At 46.8% G+C, this 22,430-nt stretch overlaps 1 protein-coding gene across 3 annotated transcripts in view; it reads right to left on the minus strand.

Annotated features, from left to right (window-relative positions):
• Positions 1 to 22,430, minus strand: part of Fgd3 (FYVE, RhoGEF and PH domain containing 3) — a 61,021-nt gene that overhangs the window by 23,018 nt on the left and 15,573 nt on the right. For 2 of the 3 annotated variants that reach the window (XM_036188095.1, XM_036188096.1), the window contains exons 2-6: positions 15,817 to 15,944; positions 14,179 to 14,662; positions 7,694 to 7,783; positions 5,246 to 5,382; positions 3,243 to 3,399 (exon numbers count right to left, since the gene is read on the minus strand). In XM_036188095.1, the coding sequence (XP_036043988.1) occupies positions 3,243 to 3,399; positions 5,246 to 5,382; positions 7,694 to 7,783; positions 14,179 to 14,616 (822 nt within the window). In that variant the 5' untranslated portion in view covers positions 14,617 to 14,662; positions 15,817 to 15,944. Of the gene's footprint in view, positions 1 to 3,242; positions 3,400 to 5,245; positions 5,383 to 7,693; positions 7,784 to 14,178; positions 14,663 to 15,816; positions 15,945 to 17,795; positions 17,853 to 22,430 lie in introns of those variants that run through there. The other variant, XM_036188097.1, reaches the window with a different exon arrangement.

Below are 22,430 nucleotides of genomic sequence, written 5' to 3' on the forward strand. Positions count from 1 at the left end.
AACTCTCTGGGTGGGCAGCTTAGGGTTGAAGAAAACAGGTACCAGAACAATGCCTCCCCCACGAAAGTGATCCCCGCTCCCACCCGACCCTCCTCACACTCGGGCGGAGGCCATCTTGCCGGGCTCCCCCAGGGTCAGTCCTCATGTCTTGAGGCTGATGAGAGTGTCCTAACATGGTAAAGGAAGGAGAGAGCAGGCAGGTGTAGGGAACCTAGCCCTGTATTGTCCCACTCCCCCCTCCTCCCCTCCTCCCTCCAGATCACAGCTCCCCCTTCGCCACACTTCCGTCAGCAGGAGTCCACACCCTTGACCCTGTACACAGGCTTATCCACAATGACTGCTAGCACACTACGGCCTCTTTGCCCAGATGGGGCTCTCCTGTCATGCTGCCTGGTTCATCTGCCTCCGCCATGTCTACAGCGGAGAGGGCCTGCTGTCTCTCTCCCTGACCACTGCCCTGCCCCTAGCAACTTCAAAACTTCTGGTAGAGATGGGCTTAAAACTCTTTTGGGGGGCTGGAGAGATGGCTCAGAGGTTAAGAGCACTGGCTGCCCTTCCTGGGTTCAATTCCCAGCAACCACATGGTGGCTCACAACCATCTATAATGAGATCGGGTGCCCTCTTCTGGCCTGCAGGCATACATGTAGGCAGATTGCTATATACATAATAAATAAATAAATCTTTAAAAAAAAAAACAACACTCTTTTGGGTGCAACAGGTTCTAGGGATCTGAACTCAGGTCCCTGTGCTTAACATAACACTTGACCCACCAAGCCATCTCTCAGCCCCTAAAACAATTAGGGCTTTTTTGGGGGGTGGGGGTTGGTTTGGTTTGGTTTTGGTTGTTGTTGACTTTTTCAAGACAAGGTTTCTCTGTGTAGCGCTGGATGTCCTGGCCTTGAACTTAGAGATCCACTTACCTCTGCCTCTGAGTGCTGGGATTAAAGGTGTGTGTCTCCATGCCTGTCTTTGTTTTTTAAATGAAGGTTGCAATTATGAAAAGAAAATCTGAGTATTGTTGCTGGAGAGATAGCTCAAAGGTTAGGAGCACTTCCTGGTCTTGCAGAAAACCCAGGTTCAGTCCTAGCAACTACATGGCTAATGACTGTTTGTAACCCTAGTTTCAGGGTATCTGACCTCCTTGAGAACCAGTCATCATGCATAAGGTTCACAGACATACATGCAGGCAAAACACTCACATACATAAAATAAAACTTAAAAACATCTAAAAAAAAAAAGTCTGAGTGCCATATGCTTGCTTGTGATCCCAGTGCTGGGGAGGCAGAGATAAGCAGATACCACTGGCCAGCCTGCTAATGAGTTCTGGGTTCAGTGAGAGACCCTGCCTCAAAACATAAGGTGGGGAGTGATAGAAGACAACTTCAGCTGACCTCTGACCTCCAAGTGCACATACATGTACAATCATACCCTGACACACATTCACAGGCATACCCACCCCAACACACATACACATTATTTCAAGCAAGAAGCAAGGAAAGATGAGGAATGGGTATTCATGTGGCTTCAAAGTATCTCTCTGCTAGAAACTTATGAAGAGAGAGAGAGAGGAAAAAAAAAAAAAGCTTTGCTCCAGTGACTCTCACACAGAGGCACAGCCCAAATTGAATCATGGAAAAACTGCAGATAAACCCAAGCCAAGAGACAGCCAATTCCCTCAAGAGGACAAGGACAGAACCTGATAATGAGAGCAGTGTGTGGTCCTTCTTTGGCTTGTGAACCACAAAGAGAAAAAAAGCAGAGAAAACTTAGAAGTGCATCCTTGGGATGGCCAGTGACTGTGCAGGCTGTGAGGAGACACCGTGCTGTGACAGCCACAGGAGGATCTTGATTTCAGGTATCACTGTGTGTGAGGGAGACACTCTCCTTCACGCTTAGGGATGAACCTTCATACTGTCTGCAGATGAGTTTCAAAAGACAATAACCATCATGTGTGCTTAGAGATAATGGTAAATAACACAGAGTGTCTATAATGTCTGTAAGTTTGTCCTTCTGTGATCATGCCTGGGTATGTTGTGTGCCTGCATACTTCTGGCTGAAAACTGAGTTTCTTCGAGGCTTGCTGATGAGCCCCAGAAGTACCTGTCTCATGACTCTACCCTCAACCCCTGGCACAAAGGTTCAGACATATGCCACCAGGCCTGCCTTTACCTGGTGCTAGAGATCCAAACAGGTTCTTGGCTCTTTCTCTAGCCTCAAGTTGGTCATTTTACAAACTTTTAGTAAAAGTTTGGAATTTTTTAAAGCTTATAATTTATAATATGCTTTGGATCAAGCAAAGAATTCTCTAGAGACCAGGGGAAATCTGATGGTTATTTGATCCTATTTTGTCCAGGTCAAGGCTTCTTGGCCTTGGCCATGGCCATGTGCATAGGAGAATTGGCTGTTGTAAGCTATTCTGTGCATTGTAGATCTGCCCCAGATTCTACCCTCCAGATACCAGAAGCAACATCAGTGTCAGTAGACACAGTCCAGGCCCAGGGGCAGAGCCATGGCTGTGTCTAGCAGGAAGTATCCCCAGACAGTACCCACAGTTCAGGGATAACACAGTGCCGAGGCAGTCAATGCAGACAATTGCCATTTGGTCTGGTCACCTGAGGACCTGCTGGACCCAAGGGCCTGGTCTGCCCTGTGTGGACAGGGACACTGCCTTGGCCTCTGGAGGGAGATGTATGTGAGCTCACAGCACAGATAAGTCTTGTACCACACACTTGTGTGAGAATGTAGTGTTACAGCTTCTTCAGAGGGCTGGGATGGGGGAATGTTGTAACTGCTCAAGCATGAGGACCTGAATTCAACCCCAGAACCCATGTAGAAAAGACAGGCATGCTGATGCAGGCCTGTGATCCCAGCACTGCAGAAGCCAGGTGTGTCGTACACACTTGCAATCCCAGCACTCAGGAGGTGAAGGTGGAAAGTTTAAAGTTCAAGGTCATTCTTGGCTTCATAGGGAGTTAAAACCAGTCAGGTCGAGAGACCTTGTTTTGTTGTGGAAGAGTTTTTTGTTTGCTTTTGTTTTGGATATGGTCTTAGCGTGTAGTGCTCTCTGGCCTAAAATTTGCTATGTAAACCAGGGTGGCTGCAAACTCACAAAGATTCACCTGCTTCTGTCTCCTGAGTGCTGAGATTAGAGGCACATGCCTGGCCTGCGACCCTTTCTTAAAAAATCTTTTTGGAATAAAAAAAAAAGAAAGTGTGTATATCATACTCCTTCAGCCACCAACCTGGATGCTGTGGATGACGTCCTTAAACTGCAGAGAGCGCTGGGTCCATGTGCTCACCAGCCCCATTGCCCGGTCAAAGTTCTTGACGTACTCGCCGTACATCTTCAGGAATGGAGCCAGTTTCTGCAGGATGTCTCCAAGTCGAGGGATGGTGTCCCTGTGTGGACAGGCACGGTCATCGGATGAGCAGTCTAGGTGGAACAGTGCTGACAAGCAGTAATCTGATGGTAAGCACCCTGGTCAGCCTCTCTGAGCGCGTTTCCTCCCGGATTGTGGGTAGAAAATAATGTTACTAGACATTAGAAGAAGATTTCTCTAAATACTTCAAAAGCACCAGCGAGGCCCTCAGCCCAAGGAGAGGGTCTTAGCAATGGTGCTGCCCCTGAGTGGTGGGCTGCAGTCACCAGAGCTGGTTAGTGAAGTGCTATTCTAAATGAACACAGATTAGAAATGATGGATCTATACACTGCCACCAAAGCCACAGAGAGAAGCGGACTTCACAAGACCAACAGTGGAAACTTCTTAGTGCGCTGAGTGAACAAATTCTAGGAAGCAAATATTATGATAGTAGTTGTGCAGTTGTGTCCTCTGCATTAAAACATCCCCTCCAGAAAAGGGGGAAGGGGCCCTTAAGACTCAGGCAGTAAAACTACCAGACTCAAGAAGCTCCTGAAACTTACATGATTCAGAAGGCCTCACCCCAAGGTCATACATAAAAGCGGTAGCAATTGCTTGGGAGAGACTTTTTACTCTGCCAAGTTGCCATCAATCCGTGGGGGAGCTTCAGGAATACAGCTTTCATGAGACCTCCCCTGCTGCAGACACCTTAAAGCCACCCATGCTCCCAATAAGTAACCCAATAAATTCATTGCTTCAACTAAGCTGGGATTGGGTGGCATCCCTTTTTAAATTTTTTTTTTTTTGTCTATCATTGGTGCCCTATCTTGGGTAGATAGATGTTGTTCACATCTCCATAGGAAAAATCAACACAGTAATTTTTGATCTTGAGCTCTCTTTTGAAGATTTATCCTTAGTAATTACCAAAACCAAAGGGGGAAAAAGCACAGGCAGAAAGCTACCACTTGGTACTCCTTTGAAAGTGCACAAAGTTTTGATTTTCTAAAACTAAGCAACTGGGGATGCTAGGCAAGTGGCCCCGTGTCATCATCATTACAGGACTGCGGAGATACTGAGCAGACACATAGGGATTCCAGAGCATGGAAGGAGAAAGCTTGTGCTGCAGACATGGACTTTGTCACCCGAAATCCACGGCCAGCTCTAATACACCTTCAGGACACAGTACCACCTGCTCTGCAGCTTCTGAAGATTCACAAAATGGCCCAGCCACATACTAAGACAAAGATGACAAGACACACCCCCAACCACCCAAGGCAAAGTCAGGAGACATGAGGGGCACGCCAGCCTGCAAAGGAGGGTAGGCAAACTTCACGACTCCCAAAATGCGGGGGTGCATGGTTAAAACTGGTGGGCCTTGGGTTGGGGATTTAGCTCAGTGGTAGAGCATTCGCCTAGCAAGCGCAAGGCCCTGGGTTTGATCCTCAGCTCAAAAAAAAACAAAAAAACAAAAAAACAAAAAAACAAAAACAAAAACAAAAACCGGTGGGCCTCTCTTGTGGCATTGCATTAACTGTGGCTTGCAGCTTTTGCTAAAGAGAGGCAGAAGCTGAGGGCCATAGAAAACGGAGAACCTGGAACCACTCCTGAAAGTCCTTTTTAAAAGCAAAGGTAGAAACAGCCTGAGAGAGAAAATAAAACCACCAGGATGGTTCACTGTGCTGCTTCCAGAGGTCAAATCTCATCTCCATCCACAAGCTTAGAGACCCCCCTCCCCTAAGGCCCAGTCACAGCCATCACCCCGGAAGAGGCAGGGCTGGGGTTGGAACCAGAATCTCAGGGAAGGGAGGCACCCAGGCCTCCATGAGACAGCCCCCACCCCAAGAACCTGGTTTAGAGGCCCTGTGGGTGGCCACGGGCCTACTCACCACTCCTCTGTGATCCTCTTCTGTAGTTCGGGCAGGAGGAACTGCCCGTGGAAACGGTAGATGGAAGAGATGTTAGAGAAAATGCCAGTGGTGACTTCTGGAGGGATCCCCGCTTCTGTCAGCTTGGTGCAGAAGACCTAAGTACAGAGAAGTCCATAATGGCCACCATGAGCCAGCCAGACACCTGCCACAGGAGTGCACTCTTGGGTTCCTTTTTTTTTTTCAATCTGACCCCCAACTCATAGAGATCTACCTGCCTTTGTCTCCCAAGTGCTGGGATTAAATGCATGCACCACCATCACCTGGCTTTTTTTTTTTTTTCATTAAAAATTTTTTTTTAATTAGATGACACACTTTTAATCCCAGCACTTTGGAAACAGAGGGAGGTGGATCTCTGAGTTCGAGGCCAGCCTTATCTACAGTTCGAGTTTCAGGACAGCCAGGGATACTCAAAGAAACCCTGTCTTGAGAACAAAGCAAACAAACAAACAAAATTACTCTATGTGTGTGTGTGTGTGTGTGTGTGTGTGTGTGTGTGTGTGCGCGTGCGCACGCGGCCAGAGGAAGACATCAGTGTCTTGCTGTCCGTCCCCACCACATTCTCTTGAGCAGGGTCTAGAGGCAGGTTAGCAGCCAGCAAGCCCCCAGCAGCCTTCCTGCCTTTGCACTTCCATGCTGCTGGGGTAACGGATGTGTGTGCACTTTGTTTATGTTTATTTTATGCTTACGAATGCTTTGTCTGAGTTATGTCCATGCACCTGTGTGCCTTGTGCCTCGGAGCCTCTGGAACTAGAATTTCAGATGGCTGTAAGGCCTTACATTGGTGCTAGGGACCAAACCCAGGTCCTCTGGAAGAGCAGCCAGTGCCCCCCGACTGCTGAGCCATCCTTCCAGCCTCCAAGTGTGCACTTTTTACTTGGGTGCTGGGATTCAAACACAGGGCTTCATGCTTGCATGGTAAACACTCTTTGATGGCTGTTATGTCAACTTTACACAGGCTAGAGTCATCCGAAAGGAGGGACCCTCGGTTGAGAAAATGCCTCCATAAGATCCTGCTGTGGGGGCATTTTTTCTTTTCTTTTCTTTTCTTTCTTTCTTTTCTTTTCTTTTCTTTCTTTCTTTTTTTGAGCTGAGGATCGAACCTAGGGCCTTGCACTTGCTAGGCAAGCGCTCTACCACTGAGCTAAATCCCCAACCCCAGCATTTTCTAAATTAGTGATTGATGGGAGAGTGTCCAGCCCACTGTGCGTGGTGCCATCCCTGGGCTGGTGGTCCTGGGTGCTCTAAGAAAGCAGGTTGAGTGAGTTTGACAAGCAAGCCTGGAATCAGCACTCCTCCATGGCCTTTGCATCAGCTACTGCCTCCATGTTCCTGCCGTTTGAGTTTCTCCAACTTCCTTCAGTGATGGTCTATGATGTAGAAGCATAAAGCAAATAAAGCCTTTCCTTTCCAGCTTGCTTTTGGTCATGGTGTTTCAAAACAACACTAGTAACTCTAACTAAGGCACACTCTTGCCTGCTGAACCATCTCTCTAGCCCTGCTTATGTTTTCCTGACGAATGTCAGAACCAGAATTCTCCAGCTTTAAGTCTATTGAAAGCTTGCTTATGGCTGAGGATCAGGGTTAAGGTAGGAGCAGTGTGTGGGGGTGGGGGTGAAATTTTCATCATTACCCTCTCAGGAGTAGAAGGAGATCTTCTCTGGCTTGTGAGGCACAAGCAGGAGCCACACACTGTGCAAACCTTGTTTTCCTGGGTGCTGTATTTTCTGTGCTAAGGATCTTCACATTTCCTCATGGGCAGGGATGCACAGCCCGCACTGGCCCAACCATGGATGTTTTGTGTGTATGCATGTGTGCATGTCCATGAGACATGCAGGTACACATGGGCATAGATGTGTGCATGCCGTGGAGCTTACAATTTCAGATGTCATTCATCAGGCATCATTCATCTTGTTTTTTGGGTTTTTTGTTTGTTTTGACAAGGTCTTTTCACTAAACCTTAAACTTGCCAAGTAGGTAAGACTAGACTGTCTGGCCACCAAGCTTGCAGTATCTCTCTGTCTCCACCCCCACAGTGCTGGTATTAGAAGCATTAGCCATCATTAGCCTGGCATTTTCACATGAGTTCTAAAAAGCACACTCAGGTCCCTGTGCCTGAAAGGCAAGCACTTCACTAACTGAAGCATCTCCTCAGACCGCAACATCATTCATGTGTTCAAATCACTCATTCTCCACGAAGAAATGTCCCCGATAGTGAACATGCTGAGCTTGGGGCCCCAGAGCCACAAGCACTGGGAACAAAAACATGTGTTTTCAGCCAGGCTTCACTTCATTTGAATTCTAGTACTTGTCATTCCTACTCTAAGCATAATACCCAAACAATGTGAAGGGATCTGTAGTTTGAATCCTGGGCGTGGAGAGAAGGGGATTCCCAGCCCTCTGGGCTACCTGGTCCAGCAAGTGCAGACGCCTCACGTAGGCTTCCTCTGTGTGCAGGAGCTCCTGGGCAATGTGCAGCAGCTTCTGTGGGTCAGAGCACTGCAGAAAGAAGGGAAGCCACTTACTTGGGGGTGGGGAAGGTTTACCTAACAAGGCTACCCACAATACACCAGGATGCCCAGGGTGCTCAGATGTGGTACTTGGTTCTCTTAGATGCTATTTGCATGGAGAGTTCTAGAGAAAGCACAGCAGTTTCTGCCAGTCTCTCCAAAGCTTCTTCAGTCCAGATGGGACTGTTACTAGACCTCTAACTGGGGAGCAGCCATAGCAACCACATCAGAATCCAATATATAGCTGGAGTGCTGCTCTGTGAGAGAAAATTTGCCTACCATGCACAAAACCTCCATCACTAGCAACACACACACACACACACACACACACACACACACACACACACACTCACACTCATATATGCCCTACTGTGTTGTAGAATATTTAACTATGTAAAGGTGTGTTACATTTGTTTATACTGCAGAATGTTAGTTTAACTGTGTAAAGATGTGTTACATTTATTTCTGCTGCCTTTGTTAACATGTAAAGATGTGTTGGATTTGTTTCGCCTTGCCTGCCTAAGGCACCTGATTGATCCAAAAGAAGGAGGAGAGAACGTGGGAGAAATGGAGGGACACTCCTGGGGCCAGAAGCCATGGAGACAGCAGGAAAGAAAGACATACAGAAAGAAACAAAGATAAAAAACCCCAAGACAAAATGTTGATAAAGAGAAACAGATTAAAATAAGAGCTAAGCTAAGACTGAGCTTTCAAAACTAATAAGTCTCTGTGCATGATTTGGGAGCTGGTTGATGGCCCAAAAGAAAGCCTGCCACATTACTGCAAAGTGACATCAACAAGACAGAAGGCCACCAAGCTGCAGGTCCTCCACAGAGACCCTGATGGAACAACATATGGACCAGAAAACCTATGAGAGCTGGAGACACAAAGTGAGCTACCACTGCACCTACACGTGTATGCCATAAAAGGAATCCCAGGGGAAGGTGGGAAAATTGGTGGCACTGGATATACCTGTCTTAGTCTAGTTGTTTGGCAGATAACAAAGTGCCTGTGAGTGTATAGTTTATAAACAACAGAAATGTATCCCACAGTTATGGAGGCTGGAATTTCAAGGTCAAAGCAGGGGCAGGTCTGATGTCCGGTGAGATCACAAGTCTCTTTTTGAAAATGGTGACGCTGATGCCTGAGCTCACAGGGTGAAAGGTGAGGAGAAGGGAAGAGAGGTGAACGCTGCTTTGTCCTCAAGGGACAGAAGAACAGAAGAAAAGGAACCCAGGAACTCCTCCCTGGGGGCTATTTTATTTTAAGTACTGGGGATTGAACCCTGCCCTGAACACACCTAAGGCAAGCACTGGCTGCTGGGCTACCTCCCCAGGCTTCCCTCATTCCCTCCTGTGGGGACACTGATTCCATCCTCATAACTTAACACCTCCTAAAGGCTTAACCACGAAACAGACCATGATCTCAGTATTATCACATTGGTGACTTCTGGGCTGCATATTCAGTTTTTAGCAATGTTCTTCAGCATTCCTCCCCCTACGCAATATGGCACAGAATAAATGAGAGGGAACATCCACACCAGGGCTCCTCCCACACCAGGGTCCCTTCCACGCCAGGACTAGGCCTGCAGGGCAGAAACAGAAAAGTCAGCCAGGCACTGATGAGTCTGGCTCCTCAGAGCTCTACCCAGGGAACTTGGGGGTGTGGACTCTGTCTTGCATGAGTAGAGAGCAATGAACCCAGAACTGGGGTGTGAAAGCCACCGAAAACAAAGGCTAGCAGGACATAAGCATTCGGGTTCCACAGGCAGATGCTCTGAGACCCCCAGCTATGTTGATAAAGTCTTCCTCCACCTAAAGCTCCACACAATCTGGAGGGATGCTTTCTTCAAATGCCCCCTATCCAGCCAAAACTAAAAGCAACAAACAAAACTTATAAACCATACATCGAAGCAGGAGAATATGATCCAATCAGAAGAAGAAAACAATCCCCCTGAAGTTGACCCTAAAGAACTGTAGATCTGGGGCTTGAGGGGGTCAATTCAGTCAGCAAAGTCCTTTCCTAAGTGTAGTCCTTGGTGCTTATATAAACAGCCAGGACTGATGACATGCACTTGTAGTTCCAGCACTGGAGAGGGAGAGACAGGTAGATCCTTGGGGCTCTCTGGCCAGCCTACCCAGACTAATCAGTGAGCACTAGACCCCAGGGAGAAACACTGTCTCAAAAAAACCAAGGTAGATTGCAGCTGAGGGAAGACATAGGTTATACTCTGGCCTCCACACACAAGTGTACATACATGCATGTGTACCTACACATACACACAGACCTATGATCAAGCAATATGGAAAAAAATCTGTCATAAATGCACTAAAAAATTCAAGAAATGACATATGAACAAGAAACACCATCAACAGGGATATTAAAAAAAACATTAAAAAAAAATGAAGCAGACATTCTGGAGTTGAATAGCCTGTGGAGCTCAAAAGAGGGTCCATCCAGACTTGAACAGGCAAAAGAAACTGCAAACTTGAAGAGAAATTGCTGTGATTGTCTCTTGTTTTTTATTTTATTGTATGGGTGTTTTTGCTTGTGTGTGCACATGTGCATGCAGTACCCATGGAGGCCAGAAGAGGGCATCAGATTCCCCTGGAACTGGAGTTACAGAAGGTTGTAAGCTGTCATGTGGGTGCTGGGAATCAAACTGGGACCTTTGGGAGAGCAGCCAGTGCTCTTCACTGCTGAGCCATCTCTCCAGCACCACACCCTGCCTTTTCCAAGACTTATTTATTTTTATTTTATGTGTATGAATGTTTTGCCTGCATGTATATATATGCACGAGGTGTATGCCTGGTGCCTGAAGAAGCTAGAAGAGAGCATCATGTCCCCTGAAATTGGAGTTATAGATAGTTGTGGGTAATAGGAATTGAACCCAGGTATTCTGCAAGAGCAACCAGTGCTCTTAACCCACAAGCCATTTCTCTAGCTCCCAAAGAAGTCACTTAAAATCAGTCAGTGGATAAATAAGGCGTTTGCTACAAAATCTGATGTGAGGGCGGGCTTTGAGGTCTCATATGCTCAAGCTATGCCCAGTGTGGTACACAGTCTCCTTCTGCTGCCTACGCATCAAGGAAAACTCTCAACTCCATCACTATGTCTTCGTGCATACTGCCATGCTTCCTGCCATAACAATAACAGACTAAACCTCTGAAACTGTAAGCCAATCCTAATTAAATGTTTTCCTTTATAAGAGTTGCCATGGTCATGGTGTCTCTTCACAGCAATAGAAACCCTAATTAGACACATACTAAGAGTAAATAAATAAGAAAATATATATTTGGGAGGGAAAGAACAGCAAAAGGAGTCTTTCAAGTAGAGATGCCAGAATGGAGATACAGGGATTGTCCTACTGGTAGAGCGCTTGCCTAGTGTGCGGGAGTCTCTGGATTCAATGCCAGCACCACATAAACTGGATGTAAAAAACAGTTAAGAGCCTAAGGCAGGAGAATTATTAGTTTGGGGTCATCCTGGATTACACAGCCCAGGAATAGTAATAAGAAAAATGTTAACTCCATCTTCAATGGTCTGTGACATCCAGGTGAGTTTGTGACATCAGGAAGGAGGAGGTGAATGTCAGCATCAAATGAAACACTGCAAATTTAAAATGTTTTCTTAACAACAATGGTAGCTAGAAGTAAAACATCTATGAATATGCACAAAAGGAAAATAGAAGGAATCAAAGTATATCATTACCAAAATCAATGAAATTAATTGCAAAGCCACACAGTAAGAGAGGAAAGGGGGGAGCTAGAGAGTGACTGGGTACAGGCAGCAACCTCAGGAGTGGCCTTCATGTCCTTCCCCATTAGTACTGACTTTACATGTAATCCTGTAAACTCCTCAGAAAAAAATACACAGCTCAAATGAACTAGAAACAACTGAAACTGGGTGTGGTAGCACATGCCTGTAATTCCAGCCAGAGGCCTGAGAATGCAAGACAGCCCGGCTATGAGGCAAGTTCCAGGCTAGCCTGAGGCATAAAGTGAGTCAATCCCTCTCTCTCTTCCCCCACCCCGCACCCCACACCAGCCAGGAGGGTTGATTCTGGGGCACCAAGAAGCAAGAAAACAAACAACAGTTAGTTATGGTTTGGATGGTTTTGAGACAGGATCTCCTGTAACTAGGACAGGACCCGAACTCCCTGTGTAGCTGAGGGTGAATTCAAACTTCCAATCCTAGGATTGCAGGTGTGCACTATCACACTCCCCCTTTCCTAAATGTGTTGTTGTGGAATAATTGTTTTGTACACTGTGAAGATTTGTCACCCAGATTGGTTTAATAAAAAGCTGAATGGCCAATAGCTAGGCAGGATTTTCAGGGCAGAGAGGATGCTGGGAAGAAGGCAGCGACATGGAGAGTTGCCAGCCAGAGATGGAGGAAGCAGGAAAGCAGCGTGAGCAGTACAGAGTAAAGGCAATAAAGCCACGAGGCAGACAGTAAGTTAACGGAAATGGGCTAATGTAAGTAACAAGAGCTAGTTAGAAACAAACCTAAGCTACCGACTGACCTTTCACAATTAACAGTAAGTCTCCATGTCATGACTTGGGAGCTGGCAGAAGGGGCAGAAACATCCACCTACATATGTTATTCACAAGAGACTCATTTTGTGTATTTGCATATAAGAAACCACAGGATGGAAGTGGGGAAAGATGGAAAACGAAATCCTATGCAAATAGCAACTTCCCCCTTTCCCCCAAAAAAATGAATGGCCTCATTTATAGCAAACAGAATGTTTGCCACTAACCCTGATGGCCTGAGTTCAATCCTTGGGACCTACGTGGTGGAAAGGAAAGAACCCATTCCACAAAGTTGTCCTCCGACTGCCATACCCCTCCACACACTAAATAAATAACCATGTTTTTAAAAAAAATTTAAAAACCTATAAAAAGCATAATAAAATGATAAAAAAGGATCACCAAGAAGATATAACAATATATGGAGTAAACTGTGACTATGTTGGATGGAGAACAAACCAGCAACAAATTAATAGCTAGAAGCCTCAATACCCAGCTTTCTGTAATGGGCAGAAAGATCCCATTCTAGACAGAAGATTAGTAGGCAGACCGAGGTCTTGGGTAACACCATACATAACGGTTCACCTGACAGCTGTGCTACATGTGATGAACATTGCTCAGGACAGACCATGTGCTGCATAAAACCGTCTTAACAAACTCAGCTGAAATTATTCAAGGTATCTTTTTCAGTCATGATGGATAAAGCCAGAAAATGGAGAAAATCCACTGGTTCAGGCAAATTAAGTAACCCTGATACATTCAGGAGACAGGGACAAGGGATCCCAGGGCAAGCTGGTTAGCTACACTAGCCAATGGGAGCACTGTAGGTCAAGGAGAGATCCTGCCTCAATAAATACAGTGGAGAGGGTTCCAGGAAGACACCCGACATCAATTTAGGACGTCCACATGCATATCCACACAGGTGCACATGCACCCGTGTGCTCCCCCCCAACATGTGAACACAGACAAAGAAGGGCTGAGAATAGAGTTCAGTAACATAGCACTTATCTATCAAGTACAAGGTCCTGGGTTCCATTCTCAGCACCAGAAAAAAATTTATATATATATATATATATATTTATTTATATTATATTATATATTATATATGTACAAACATCTTAAAACACCCTAACTGCACATATTGAGAAACTAGAAGAGCAAGAGCAGGCTAAGCCCAAGGCTAGGCTATAAGAAGGAAGGAAGTAAGAAAGATCAGAGCAAAGATAAAGGACAAAGAATGGAAAAACAATTTCAAAAGAGTAATCAAGCCAAAGTTGGTTTTCTGAAAAGCTAAAAAAAAAAAAAACAACTCACAAACTTTATCTAGGTTACCTTAGAGAACAGAAAGAAGACTCAATTACTAAAGTCAGAAATGAAAGAGAGGGTGGTATTGTTACAATTGGTGATGTGAGGATAAAAAGAATATAAGAAAACGAACAGTTTTGTGCTAACAAGTTGTACAAACTAGAAAAAAAAGGAATCCCCAGAAATACTAGGCTATAAAGACTGCTAAATCATGAAGAAATAAAAACATCTGGAAAAAAAGAAATGAATAAGGACATTGAATCAATAATTCCAAAACTCCCAACAAAGGATAAAAGGTGGCTTTACTTAGTTACAAATTCTACCAAATTTTCAAAGAATTGATAACTATCTATATAACAACTCCCTCCCTCCCAAGATATCATGGGCCCCATCTGGCCTTTTCTGGTAGACTCCATCCCAGGCGTTACCCTTGTGTGGAGTGAGTTGTGTGGGTACATTTCCTGAGCACAGGTGTAGGTGTTACACAGTACAACTCTCTAGTGCTGCCCAAACACCGTGTGTTGGGTGTAGAGGAAGGGGGGCTTACCTGAGTCAAGCCAACATTCTCCTCTGGCCCAGAAGGGGTGATCTTAGAGTCAGGTTCCTCACCCACACCACTATCTTCCTCCTCCTGGGGGGTGTCTTGCGGGACCTGGCTGTCCACAGCTGTCTCAGAGTGTAGCTCCAGTATGGCAGGGCCTGGGGAGCCTCCACTGCCCTCTTCACAGGGGAAGTTCTCACTGGCCACACTGGAAGATGGGCTGTCAATCCCACTGTCCCTATTGGGGATCTTCATGGCACCACTTGGCTCCCCCAAAGAGCTGTCCCCTGCTGAAGCTGGGCTGCCAGGAGCCCCTCGATGGGCACCTGGCCCAATGGGAAGTGCTTGAAGCTTCCCCAGTGGGGACCTTCTGGGCCCGGCACCAAGTACCCCAAGAGGGGCAATGGCTTCTTGGGGAGTTGAAGAGTTCCTACCCAATTCCATCTTCACGGCCAAACTCACTGGGCTCTGCTAGGAGGCTGCCAGCTTCCTGTTGGGGAGAAAGGAGTCTGTTCAGTACAGTCACTGAAAGCAACCTCCAAAGAGTTAGCCTCAGTCAGACAGGGCAGGCTGGGGCTGTGTGGGAAATATTACTTCACAACACCCCGTTGGCTTCAGTTGGGTCCTATGCAGACAGGCTTTGAGAGAACAGCAAAGGGAGTATGTTTTATCTGAAAAGTAAGGTTTTCACCCACATAAAATGTAATCCTTGGCCTGGGGAGTCAGTGTGTAAAGAGCTTGCCGTTGTGCAAGAATGAGGACCCGAGTTCAGACACACAGCACCAACATTAAAAGTTGGGTGTGGTGGTACCTGACTGTGCCTGTAATCCCTGTACTAGGAGTGGGGATTGGGGAGACAGCTGAATCCTTGGAACTCAATAGCCAGCCTAAAGAATGAGTTCTATGGGGCTGGAGAGATGGCTCAGCGGTTAAGAGCATTGGCTGCTCTTCCAAAGGTTCTGAGTTCAATTCCCAGCTACCATATGGTGGCTCAAAAACCATCTGTAATGAGATCTGGTTCTCCTTCTGGCCTGCAGGCATACATGCAGGCAGAACACTGTGTACATAATAAATAAATAAATCTTAAAAAAAAAAAAAAAGAATGAGTTCTAGTGAGAAACCCTGCCTCAAAAAATAAGAGGGAGACACTGATGTGACCTCTGGCCTACATGCACACATGCATGCACGCATGCACGTGTACACACACATACACATGGGCGTACCCCACTCCCATCCACACAGAAGTAATCCTGTGGAATAACGTGTGAAGTTCCTAGGATGAGAGGCTACTGGCCTTTTAATATATTTAAAATTCATGCACAAAACAGTTGGCACAGCCAGCAGAAGGTTGGCGGCTTCCGTTTATAACACACTGCCATGTCCAGACAGCTTTTTAAACCCTGACATTCTCAGGAGATGAAGCCAATGACCTGGGTGCTATAGGTAGTTCATATGACACTTGCACACCAGACAGGAGACAGAGTCAACTGTCAACTCTTAGAGCTCAAGGAATTCATCAACAGCTCTGAGGAGGGCCAAAGGTGAGACTGGACTAGAGGGAGATAAACAGTCCCCCAAATCATCTTCTTGATGCTAAAGTGCAGCTTCAGAGGAACAAGGGGGCTGCAGACAACAATCACTTACCTGTTAGCCAATGCTGTTGCTATCAGAGACAGATGCCCGCTTCCTCCTGGGACTGCCCAAAAGAGGCTAGAACAGTCTATTGGAAATCTCTTGCCCAGACTATTTGGAGTGGAGCTGTTTAGAAAATACTAGAAAAACAGAAAAGAGAACAGTGTTTGGAAAAGCCAAAGCCCAGTTCTAAAGAAAGACATTTGAGCCCACACACACCATAGCAGACCCAGGGCAGAACACAGGCTTCAGGCACAGGAAGGCTCACCGTCAAATTCGAAGACCACACACATGACCCAAGAAGATAGGATGGTGCCAGAGTCGGTGCCCATGGGTGAGCAGTGCCCTGAAGCCAGGGATCAGCTGGAACGTGTAGGCAATGCCCAGGTTTAGGAGAGTTGCGCACATCACAGCCCTCCCTAGACCACACTCCTACCCAGACACACTCCTAATAACTCACTGTAGAGTCCCCACATGTACACACAGTAGTGATCTTAAACACTCACACACAGTAGCTCTGCTATTCACACAGTAACACACACATGCTCACACTCCACTAGACACACTCAGTGACACATGCACACAGTGGCCCCACCAGATACACAGTCAACATACTCACACTGTTCCTACACTGGGTACACGGTAGCCCGATGCACATGCTGGCTCTCACACACTCACTCTCAGATATTGCCTGGCCCGCAGCTTCTTTCTTCACTTCCTTCTTCCCCGGAGAGCAGAGTCAGAGCCATTGGTACAGACGACAGCCTCACACACTCTTGCGCACACAGGGCAAAGATGTCGTCTTTGTCCTGGGGCTACACCTGACTGCCTTGCCTCTAGTCAAGCACAGAGTCAGAGGCGTTCCCTGTCTGTGGGAGCCAAAAGGCCACTGGACGGAGCTCCTCCCACCCACATAGGGGCCTGAGCTCTCACCTTCCTGTGGCTAAACTACCTTGGGGTGGGCTTTTCTGTCAGTGACTCCAAAGTCACTTCAGGAAGACAGTTTTCATTGGCTAGCGTCACATTCTTTTTTTCTTTTTCTTTAAAGGAAATAGCTTTATTACTCAGGTTACTATATAACAATGCCTCAAGGCCAAGAGTCTTAGGTGTCAAACCGTCTGTAGCGGCTGGACTGTAAGTGAATTTACCTATCAAATTCAACCAGGAAGAAGTTTGTTGAGCATGCTCCAAGATGGTAGCAAGCTAAACAGTAACCACAATTCATGATGCATTCTTAGCAGGCTTGCTGGACAGAAATGTTAGACTTCCAAACAGAAAATACATGTTTTGCTGCATTCTTGTCATAGCACGGGAGGTAAACTTTGCAGAAGTCAGACATGACACAGCAATAAAAAGCTTTGTAAGGAATGTCAGTTGAGTTCAGCCTCAGTGTGGTCAGAGGTTACGATCTGGCCAAGCAGAGGCTGGCTCATCCCCACTACAGGGGAGTTGTGCTTCTGGTCAAGCCGTGTGTTTGTGCTTGTGTGCGTGCCAGAGGTCACCAGTGAGTGTCTTGCTTAGTCTCTCTCCATCTTATTTAGACATGGCCTTTCACTAAACTTGAAGCTCAGTTTGGTTAGACTGGCTAATCATTCTTTCTCTGTCTACCCGGCACTGGGATTACAAGAACTTGGGGCCGTACCCAGCTTTTTATGTGGGTGCCGTGGACCTGAACTCAGATTCTCATGTTGTGCAGCAAGCACCTCACTAGCTGAGCCATCTTCCCATCTCATCTTTGGTTTTGAGACAGGGTCTCATGTTGTTCAGGCTGCTGTGAATCCTGCTAAGTAGCCAAGACTGGCCTATAACCCTTGGTTCCCCCTGCTTCTACCTCCCAAGTGCTGGGATTCTGGGTGTATACTATCCTGTCCAGCTCAGAAACCAGATTTATTTTTAGTGGGACCAACACCAAATGGAGAAGAACATGCCCATTCCAAGTTGTGTGCTGTATGCCACTATATATACAAAGGAGCATCTACAAGACCCCATACCTCAGACTGCAGAGCCTTGAAACATGGGAACCAGTGGGTGAAACCTCTTGTCTCAGATGACGGCCTAAGGACTGTTGAGAGCCAAGGAGCAGGAAGGAGAGCCCAGTGGGCTCTCACAGGTGAGATGTCCAGTTGACTGCCAAGGCTGACTGGGCTGACAGGACAAAGCCCTACAAAGAAGAGAGCTTCACAGAAAAAGACCCAGAGATCTGCAGAGATGCCTCCCAAGGACTGTTGAGTACACATGGGTGGAAACTTTAGAAGTCTGGACAAAGAACAGCCCCTCAGAGGACCAGAGGGAGCATTTGCAATACCTACACAGGGCAAGGTTCCTGTGACCACTGTCCAGTCTGAAAAATGCAGATCTGTAAGGTGTCAGGTCCAGTACTCAGGAGGGTCTTGTCTCAGTGGTGGGAGATCACTGACCTTCCAGTAGCCCACCACTTAAATCTTAACAGGAAGGCCAAACTATTTACAATTTAATTTTATCCTCAAGAAAAACTCTAAAATATCTAGTACCCAGCAAGGTAAAAACCACAATGCCTGGCACATAATCAAAAATTACCAGCAGGGTTGAGGATGTAGCTCAATTGGTAGAGGGCTTACATAGTAGGCATGTCCTGGGTTCAGTACCCAGCACTACTAAACTGTATGTGGTGGTACACCCCTGTAATCATTCAGATGAGAAGGCAGGAGGGTTAAAAGTTCAAGGTCTTCCTTGGCTGTAGGGGAGGTTAGAGGCTAGTCTAAACTACATAGACTTTGTATGGGGGTGTGTGGGGGGGGAATCCCTCCTCCCAAATACTAGATACACATATAACCAGCCATGATGGAAAATAACCAAACCAAAGCCCCAGTCATCTGAAACTGACTCATAACTGACTTGGATGTTGGAAACGTCAGACAGGAATGTAAAATGTACTAGTCCTAAATCTAAGGATACTGACAGAATAGCTGTGGGCAAGCCACTTTGGGTCCTCATTTAAGCTTCTCCTTGGCTTAACTTAATGGCTTCATATTGAAAACCCACCAAGGCCAGGTGGTGATGGCGCACACCTTTAGTCCCAGCACTTACTAGGGTGGCAGAGACAGGTGGATCTCTGAGTTCGAGGCCAGCCTGGTCTACAGAGCCAGTTCCAGGACAGCCAGGGCTACAAGGAGAACCATGCCTTGGGGGGTGGGGGTGGGAGAAAAGAAAATTCACTAAGTTCCTATCATCAAGGAGAAGGCCCCAGGGTGCCTCTAGCCCACTCAGCCCAGGTGGGATAACCAGCACCCTGCATGGTTAATGTCACCTCATGACCCAGAGGAGCCTGGGAGTGATCTGTACTCATGGGGGGCTCTAGTAGTTGCTGCTGTGGCCAAGGATCCTGACCCATCTGCTGAGAACACAGTGGGGGGCCTCACGCTTTGGAATTGGGGGTGAGATTAGTGGGACCTCAAGCAGGGCAGGGGTGTGAGGGCAAGCTAAGTGGTGAAGAAAGAAGACAACACAGCATCTTCCTCTTTTTTTTTTTTTTTTTTTTTTTTTTTTTGAGGCAGGGTCTTGCTATCATCCAGGCTGACTTCAAACTCAGCATCCTCCTGCCTCAGTCTCCTCAGGACTGAGATTGCAGGCATAAGCCACCATGCTCAGAGGAAACAGTTTCTTTTAAACCAAGAGGGGGAAAGCTCTGAGAATTCACATCACGATGCCAAGGTCTCCGAACACGAGTTCACTCCTGGTCAGGTGGCACACTGGGAAGAGTGTGGCCCTCAGAGGTCTGGGTCACGCAGAGAGCACCCACCAACCTGTTTTTGAAGCCTTAACGCACAGCTTTGGTTCCCTGGGCCACTGCCCCCTTTTCTTAGTCCTCCCCACAAGATCAAGGCCCAACTCTCCATCCTGTCACTTAGGGTGGAGGCTAGGGACAGTGAGTGGTGGCAGAGTATGGAGGACCATCCTGGTGGCCCTGGTAGTATTACAGTTTCAGCATATGACTTTAGGAAAATGCAGGGATGGCTTTCTCATGGGCTACAGTTCTAGGTCATACACACCTCCCTGGATGACAGATCCAGAGACAGGGGAAGGGGGATCAGAAGGCTAGAGTTCCCAGTGTATCCAGGAGTGTGAAGTTCCCAGAGGCTCTAGCAGCCTGATCTCATAGGAAGGCCTGTATAGGCACCCTCGGCTCTCACCTCAACGTTTTACTTCTGTGGTATTCCTTCAGCCAATACATACATCTTCAAGGCAATGTGGCCCCTGCTAGCCCTAGGATTTTGCGTGTAGCAAAGTCCTGTATATAGGCCTTATTTCCTAGAAAACAGGGGCTACACTCAGCCCTGGGTTCCCCAGAAGGGACACAGTATGGTCCTACACAGATTCCTGAAATCTGGGACAGCATACAACAACCCCACACCCAGATTAGCCATTTTGTTCATTTTTGGAAGCCCTAATAGGCAGTATGGCACATCCACCTGATGGGTTACTATCACCTGACACAGCTCTAGACCACTGTAATGAGCCTCTAGCCCACACTCAGCTGAGGCAGGATACAGGGAGACTGAGTGCCAAGCACAGCAATCATTTGGGCCTGAAACTAGATTGACAGACAATCACAGATTGCCAGTCCAGGAATGCATGAGGATTGGCCTTTAGGGCTGCAGAACACAAGGATGGAGCTACCTATTGCACAGGGTGGCTGTGTTTGGGAAGTCAAATCTGGGGACTTTTTCATGTAATTTTTTTTTTTTTTTTGAGACAGCCCTGGATTGTCTGGAACTTGCTATAAAGCAAGCTAGCCATGAAATCGCAGAGATCTGCCTGCCTCTGCTTCTTGAATTCTGGCATTAAAGGCCTGCACTGCCCACACCTGGCTCATTTAATATTAAAACAAAATAAATTGACCATTATATCTACTTATATACTTTTTTGGGAGGGGCAGAGGGGGGTTTTGAGACAGGGTTTCTCTGTGTAGCCTTGCGCCTTTCCTGGAGCTCACTCTGTAGACCAGGCTGGCCTCGAACTCACAGAGATCTGCCTGCCTCTGCCTCCCAAATGCTGGGATTAAAGGCATTCGACACCACCACCAGCTACTTATATACTTTTGTGTGTAATCCATGTGGCAGTCAGAGGCAATTTTGTGGAGATTCTCTCCTTCCTCCATGTAGGCTCCAGAGCCACAAGATTGACCCAGCCTGTTGGTCTTGACTGCAGGTGCCTTTACATGTTCAGCCATCTTTCCATCTCACATTTAATCTTCTCATATCTGTGTTTACTCAATAGTTGTTTGATGTGTGTACATATGCATGTTTGTGTGTTCATGGGTGTGTGTCAGGGCGGGAACATGAGTGTGCTACAGCGTGAGTGTGGAAATCAGAGGTCAGCTTGCGGTGTGTTCTATCCTTCTACCATGAGGTCCTGAGGCTAGAACTCAGCTCTTCAGGCTCGGCAGCAAGTGCCTTCATCTGTTGAACCATCTTGCAGGCCGCCTGAATTCCATTCTTTCTGTTAGTTCTAGCTGCCTTCATGAGAAGCTCCTCAGCTCGTTATACAGTTCTCTCTATTTGGAATTATGTTTGGCGATTTCCAATGTAAAAAAATAATAAAACAAGGTAGTTGATCAAGGTCTTCATGACAGCCTGGAACTGACACTGACTTTGTCCACATCACTGTCCACTCTGACCACTCCCTCTGCCCAGACTCCCTTAGCTCTGATATTCTCCCAGGGCCCCCCCAAGACCTTTCCCACAAACTTTTCCTCATTAGGAAACAGGATTGCTCACCCCCTGCTTTATCTGGTTCTCAAACGGGCTTTTCCCTCAAGAAGACACCCCACAACTCCCATATGCTCCATCCTGCTCTCTTCTCCCATTCGACCCTAGACCCTGCTCTCACCCAAAGCTTCTCTTCCCTATACTTCTATGGTGACATTTTATTTGTACTGAAATGTGATTTTATTTGTATGTTAATAAATAAAGTTGCCTGGGGGTCAGAGCTAATAGCAAGCCATAGCAGAAGCTAGGCGGTGGTGGTGCACGCCTTTAATCCCAGCACTTGGGAGGCAGAGCCAGGCGGATCTTTGTGAGTTCAAGGATACAGCTAGCATGGAGACACATGCCTTTAATCTCAATACCAACCATAGAAGACCTGGAGGTCTGTACAGACAGGCAGTGACAAGGAGGTCATGTGGTTGGGTTTACAACCAATGAGAAGGCAGAACAGAAAGTCAATAAAAGGACAGACACACAAGAAGTAGGTCTCTTGCTGAGGGGAAGGACAGCAGCAGCAGTGAAGAGTAAGAAAAGGTTTTTAGCTGGACAGTGGTGGCGCACACCTGTAATCCCAGCACTCGGGAGGCAGAGGCAGGTGGATCTCTGTGAGTTCTAGGCCAGCCTGGACTATAGAGCTAGTCCAGGACAGGCTCCAAAGCTACAGAGAAATCCTGTCTCGAAAAACCAGAAAAAAAAAGGGGGGAAGGGTTTAGCTCTTAGCTATTGCTCTGACCTCTTGGGTTTTTAAACTCTGCATTTGGCTCTGTGTTCCTTATTTAATAAGACTGTTCATCTACATACTTCACTATCCTCTTCATCTTCTCCTCATTAGCATGTAATTGAAAGAGAAGGAATCTGACCTCATCATGTGGCCCTCAGCCA

Source organism: Onychomys torridus, chromosome 5 (genome assembly GCF_903995425.1).
Source record: "Onychomys torridus chromosome 5, mOncTor1.1, whole genome shotgun sequence".
NCBI classification, from domain to species: Eukaryota; Metazoa; Chordata; class Mammalia; order Rodentia; family Cricetidae; genus Onychomys; species Onychomys torridus.